The following is a 6,259-nucleotide window of genomic DNA, read 5'->3' as shown; positions in this document are numbered from 1 at the left end:
GCCTTCGCGCTGTTTCAACGACACGGCCTTCCCGCCATCTCATCAACGACATCGCCCTTCCCGCTATTTCACCGACATGGCCTTCGACATGGCCTCCGCGCTATTTCACCGACATAGCATCCCCGCTATTTCACTGACATAGCATCCCCGCTATATCACTGACATAGCATCCCCGCTATTTCACTGACATAGCATCCCCGCTATTTCAACGACATAGCCTCCGCGCTATTTCACTGGCATAGCCTCCGCGCTATTTCACCGACGTGGCCTTTCGCGCTATTTCAAAGGTATGGCCTTTCGCGCTATCTCATGGAAGATATGGTGGTGCACTGCTACCACAAGGGTGCTGGCAACAGTTCTTTCCCGCAGTGTTGGTTTTGGTCATGGTCGCGGGGTGTTTCCTTTCACTATTGTCCGGCGCCTGCGTGCGCGGCATGCCGATTGCCAGTGAAGTGATAACTTTTGTCGGAGTTCGGGCCCGATGCTCCTTGGAGTTGGCGGTGCATTGGTAGATACGAGGAATGCAACTTTCTTTCCTTTGACCGGTTCCGTCTCTTTCAATATCCTCTGTGTGGCGCGTTGAATGGTATCGACGATGTGATTGTGACTGCTAATCGGTACAGTGAAGTCGATCCGAACTTTTACGGGGTCGTTGAGGATGGTAACGGGAGTATGAGACGTAGGAAGGCAAGACCTTGGAAGACGTGAGGTGTGAGCAGGACCGCACCATCCCTGCTTGAGATTTATCACCTACACAACCATTTCGGCACTCAAATTCGGCACTTCCAAGGTTCTCATCACCCTTTCCGGTACAATGATGCATCTTCCGAAACCCTACTCAAGTCCTAACTCCCGTGTGAACCGCCTACCCTAGTCTTCATCTCGAACATCACGGAGTGTGACGGAGACGATGTCCAGTACTCGAACATGGTCTTCTCATGCGTTCCGCACACATGTTGAACCGCGTTGGAGATGGCTTGCAGAGTTTATCAAGTGACGGCGGTTGACATGAGAAGGTAAGAACTACCTTAACTCATAGAAGGAACGAAAGCACGCAGTGTCCTTTACACCTTCCCGAGATCGGTTGACACTGATCCATCCAAGGACCGGCGAAATTGAAGATTGCCGGCTCTCCTTATAGTTAATCGACGACACCGCTCGCTAACAGGTAGCTATAAGCACAAAAGGAAGCATCATTGCGGAGAGCCAAATGTCTCATGTAATATGTCTCATTCGTGCTGTTGCCGTTGCAGAGAGCAGAAGATCCTTTGGTGTTGTAGGGAGGGTGGCAATCTTCAATTTCACCGGGGCTTGATTGAAAGTCGAGAGAGGGAGAGGGAGAGGGTGAGAGAAAAGGAGGGGGAAAGGGAGAGGGAGAGGGAAAGGGAGAGAGTGAGGGTGAGAGAAAAGGAGAATCAGCGATAAGTTCTAGTCCATTGGTAGTTTAGCACTTCCGGGCGTCTTCACATAAAACGACGGTGCCCACTTGCAACCAGACCAACTGCGGCGAGATAACTTGATGAGTACTTGCTGCTTACACTTCAAAATGGAGTCCAGAATGTCCACATATTTGGATTGCCAAACTCAAGACTCGAGACACGAGGAACCAGGAACGATCAAGCATCGATGTATCGAATAGGTTGACTTTGCACGGAAGACGAACGCTTCCGCGCCATGTGAGGAGTAAGGATGATGATATAAAGCTACGCCTTTCAGCTTCCAGGTGACAGGGCCGGCATTGTTACGCCTTCGTCGGAGACGATCTCCCAATGACCAGCACTCCCTCGTGTTGGAAGCTGTTTTTAAGGCAATGCAATACGAATGAGATCGAGAACCAAAGCACTTCTGCTGCCTCACCAGAAGATGGGAGGGCCGAAGGAGATATTGGCAGCAAGTCCGCACAGTCATTCTAGACATGAGAGCATACTGCAATATGTCCAAACGCATGTGCGAGGAGGCTGATGAAGTATTGGAGAACAAATGCATTTCTTCCTCGCTACAGCCCTTTCAAAAATATACGAAGACAGATTCCAACACATCATCATTTCGCTGGCAATGCTTTGCTCTTCGCTTTCTTCGCCTTGGGATCGATTCCTTTCCTCTTCAAATTCTTGTTTAAACTCCTCTCAATGAGTACTTCGTCTTCCTCATCATCGAAGTCAGCAAACGGACTCTCCTCCTTATCCTCGTCGCCTTCCTCAATGTCCTGATGAACATAGACATCCTCGTCGGCATCAGCCTCAGCCTCGGCCTTCTTATGCTGCCTCTTCTCCTYGGCACTACCTTGCGGTAGGACCGCCGCAGCAGGAGTCGGGCCAGTCTTCTTGAACTTTGCCACGAAGAAGCCATCCACGTTGAAGGCGTGTGGGTAATATCTCCGAGTATCCTTCATTGCCGGGTGGAAGGTCTTGCCCATGAAACTTGTGAAACCTTCCTTTCCGAAGATCAGGCCCGTGGGCACGAGCTTGATGTTCGGACGCTTGTTGAGCACATATTGAACGACCATCTCATTCTCCTCGATTGTGACCGAACAGGTACTGTAGACGATGTAACCGCCAGTTTTGCTCGCGTGGTCGACAGAGTCCACCGCTGCGAGCAGGAGCTGCTTTTGCAAGTGAGGCAGACGCAAGAAATCGGCCTCGGTCTTGTTCGTCTTGACACTTGCGTCCTTGGCGATGACTCCCGTTCCTGAACATGGCGCATCCAGGAGTACGCGGTCGAAACCACCCATCACACGAGGAAACTCCAGCGCAGAGTAGTTGCATACGATGGTGTTTTTCACGCCTAATCGGTGAATGTTACCAATCAGACCCTTTGCACGATCTTTGTTGGAATCGTTGGAAAAGATGCAGCCGGTATTTCGCATGAGGGCGGCAAGATGGGTTGTCTTTCCACCAGGAGCAGCAGCCATGTCCAGTACACGCTCATGTTCTTGTGGTGCGAGAGCCATAACGGGGAGGAAGGAAGATGCTGCTTGAAGAATGTAGTGACCAGCGAGGTATTCTGGGGTAGCACCAAGCGGAACCTGAGACTCGAAGATTTGGAGACCGACCTTGGACCATTTTCCAACGGGCTCCAAGGTGACACCACGATTGATGAGAGCGTGTGCAAGCTCACGACGACCAGTGCGAAGGGTGTTGGTGCGGATGACCATTGGACGGGGTGTCTCATTGGCATCGAAGAACGCCAGGGCTTCCTGAGCGGGGAAGAGATTGAACAATTTCTCGGCGAGGAATGGCGAATAGCCATAGTATGTGCAAATGTCCTTGAGCAGGCCGGTGGTGTATTCCGCGCGTGATTTGCCAGGCTCGGCCAACTCTTTGAAGGAGGTCAGAACACGGACGACCTCGGTGATGCGGGTACGGAGCAGCTGGAGATCTGGCGCGAGTAGTTCCTTGGCTCCAGGAGTCTCATCATCGTCGCCGTCGCCATCAATTAGATCATTGGCGATATTCGTCTGCATAGCATCGTCGCGAAGTTCGGCCTCAGCGTCGGCGGCCTCCTGCGCTTGCTGTTCGTCCAACTTCCGCGAAAGGCCCGCAATGTTGGCGGCTGTGAGCTGCTCTTCGCCATCTGAGTCGCCCTCATCGTCGGACCACATCATCTTCTTGTTCTTGCCTCCACCGCCGCCTCCACGCATCTCTTCATCCGAATCCACGACATCGCCGTCAGAGTCCAAAATGTCATCATCTGCCGTGTCAAGATCGTCGTCATCCTCGCTGCTAACCAAATCGTCCAGATCTTCCTGCACAGTGGTCTCCTCCTTTTTGGTCTTTTTCGGCTTCACAATTTCCTTCTTCTTCTCCACTTTCTTCTCCGTCTTCTTATCGCCCCCGCGCGGCTTCTTGTCCTTTGTAGACTTCTCCCTTGGTGATTTCGCGCCGGTCGTCTTCTTTCCCTCGACTACAGGCTCTACCGTTTTCTGCTTCTTAATGGCGCCGTTGGTTGGCGCTGCTAATTTGCGCTTGCGCGTCACCAGCGACTCGTCCAGTGGGCCAGGATCTGCCTGCTTCTTTCCCATACGACGTCCAGCTCCCATATTTGCGGTGACGTGAAGTATCACAAGAGATGTTGTGGATGTGAAGGGATTGGGATGTAATCTGCTTTATTCAAGCTCAACATTTCGGGAACTTTTTTTTGCCTTGATCGTTCTCGGGCAAGTCAGCCGAGCTCCGCATCTCCGATGAACCGCATCGACACTTCCTCTCGTTCACTGCCTTCATCACCAAAACCACAATCACAACCAGATGGGAGCATTACCAGGAGGCTGACCATCATCATACGAACATAGTACGCATTGTAATGTCACAATCCTGGAGCCCTCTCACTCTGCCTCGCACCGTCACTGTTGCGGAGCGGGCGGAAGAGGCAGTCGACGAGGTTAGGGTATCCTCTGACAATGTCTCTTTTATCAGTGTCCACGCGTGCTGGATATTCTGAATGTTCTTTGACAGAGCAGTGAATTCTACATGGATTGAACTACTCTACTCGACAGTGACTGTTCCTGTATTCCTCAATATCAGAAGACAGTCATAGCTTTGATAGGTGAGGATTCCGCAAATCTCACGTTCGACGATACATAATATACACTGACACGTCAGCATCGCCATAGAAAGACCTTCCATGTCCAGAAGGAGACTTCTTGCAAGACGACAGTAACGTTTCCCAACGGTAATGACGACGAGTGATGAGTCTGGTTATCCGACAAACCCGCCGATCCTGCCCACTGCAACAACGTGCAATCAAGACACCCGCATGCTATAGTCCCGAGATGCGATGAACCATTCACYTACTCTTRCATAGCAAGGCTGACGACACGTTGCCGGATAGTACGCAATCAACACAGCTGTACCAGTGGCTCAATCCGGGAACCCCAGCGAATTGCGGCGTTGAATAAACGGTGCTATAGAAACCCAAGACTACACTACTTGATTGGGAAATAGCCGGCAACATTCATCTTTTTCGACCCTGTTCAACCCAGTCGCATGGTAGGTCAAGACGTTGCGGCAACAGTATTGATTCTACGTTGCGAGTTGCTATGCAAACCGCTGTTTTCTGGCTACAGGACTTGTGTGTACAATTGGCAGTTGACGTGTAAGTCTCGTCAGATGTCATATATATGAACACTCGGCAGCATTTTGAATGCGCTTCATCTCATCGATCTACATACACTTGGCTTCTTCTCTTCTTTTGCGAGACAGTTCTTTTCCGATACAGTCTTTTCTGATATTCACATACCTTTCTGATACCCATACCTTTTGATACCCACACATTTCTGATATAAATCTTTATCAATTAACACCAATCATCAAAGATGCAAATCACCACTGCAGCTCTGTTGACCGCTTTGGTCGTGGCGCCCATGACCGTCATGGCCGATAGCTGCGACAAAGGTTCGTCTTGCAAGTACTGGGACGAGATCTCGTGGAAAAATGCCGCGGAGAAGTTCTGTGATCCCGCCGACAACAAAGTTGTCAAAAAAGGAGATACATATATGGCGAAGACATCCAAAAACGACGACGGGGCTGGCGGAGCTCAGATCTTTTTTGGTAAGTGCAAGTTGGAAATGTAATCATCACTGTACATCWTCACTGACCACAATCTATCTTTTGACAGGCAGCTACGAAGTTAACGGCCAAAAGGATTACACAATCCACGACCAGGAGTGCTCATCCTACATGAGCCAGATCTGGGCCAAATGCGGTGGTGATGGAGGATCGATCGATACTACATTCGGAACCGTGACCGCGAAGTGTACCAAAGACATTTCGACTCACAAGCATGCCGCAGAAAAATACGACGACGACACTCCAAAGGTGGTCAACAAAGTCAACGGCCGTGGAGACCGACGCAGAAGAAGAAATGCTGCAAATAAAGCCAAGTCAGCAAAGCAGAAGCAAGAGAAGGAATCGAAAGTGGCCAAGGTAGAAGATCAAATAGTGAACCGACGAGCTGTCACCGGTCAAACAAGCGCGGACGCGAAAGTGGCCAAGGTAGAAGATCAAATAGTCAACCGACGAGCTGTCACCGGTCAAACAAGTGCGGACGCGAAGGCGAACCGATTGGCGGAGGAAGCTAAGATCAACGAAGAGCACGCCAAGGTCGCGGCAGAGGAAGCCAAGAAAGCCGCCGAGAACCAGAAGCTGGCAGGCCCGGCCAAGGCTGCCGCGTCGAAGCAGGCTGGAGATGCAAAGGCAAAGGATGACCAGGAGAACGAGGCCGCGTCGAAGCAGGCTGGAGATGCAAAGGCAAAGGATGA

General features: G+C 51.0%; 2 protein-coding genes; one reads left to right on the top strand and one right to left on the bottom strand.

Moving 5' to 3' along the window:
- Window positions 1–2,041: 2,041 nt before the first annotated feature.
- Window positions 2,042–4,039, bottom strand: RCC_07251 (related to tRNA (cytosine-5-)-methyltransferase NCL1; the record flags this gene model as incomplete). The annotated part of the gene is made up of 1 exon (XM_023772509.1): window positions 2,042–4,039. One exon carries the CDS (start codon window positions 4,037–4,039, stop codon window positions 2,042–2,044), a length of 1,998 nt encoding a protein of 665 aa, XP_023628277.1.
- A 1,275-nt stretch (window positions 4,040–5,314) lies between these two features.
- RCC_07250 (uncharacterized protein) overlaps window positions 5,315–6,259 on the top strand; it is a gene marked incomplete at both ends in the record, with an annotated part of 1,254 nt that continues 309 nt past the window's right edge. The window contains 2 exons of the mRNA XM_023772508.1: window positions 5,315–5,549; window positions 5,617–6,248. Of these exons, the coding sequence (XP_023628276.1) occupies window positions 5,315–5,549; window positions 5,617–6,248 (867 nt within the window).

Source organism: Ramularia collo-cygni (genome assembly GCF_900074925.1).
Source record: "Ramularia collo-cygni strain URUG2 genome assembly, contig: RCC_scaffold11, whole genome shotgun sequence".
NCBI classification, from domain to species: domain Eukaryota; kingdom Fungi; phylum Ascomycota; class Dothideomycetes; order Mycosphaerellales; family Mycosphaerellaceae; genus Ramularia; species Ramularia collo-cygni.
The sequence above is the reverse complement of the archived record's forward strand: the minus strand, read 5'-3'. Positions and strand labels throughout refer to the sequence as shown.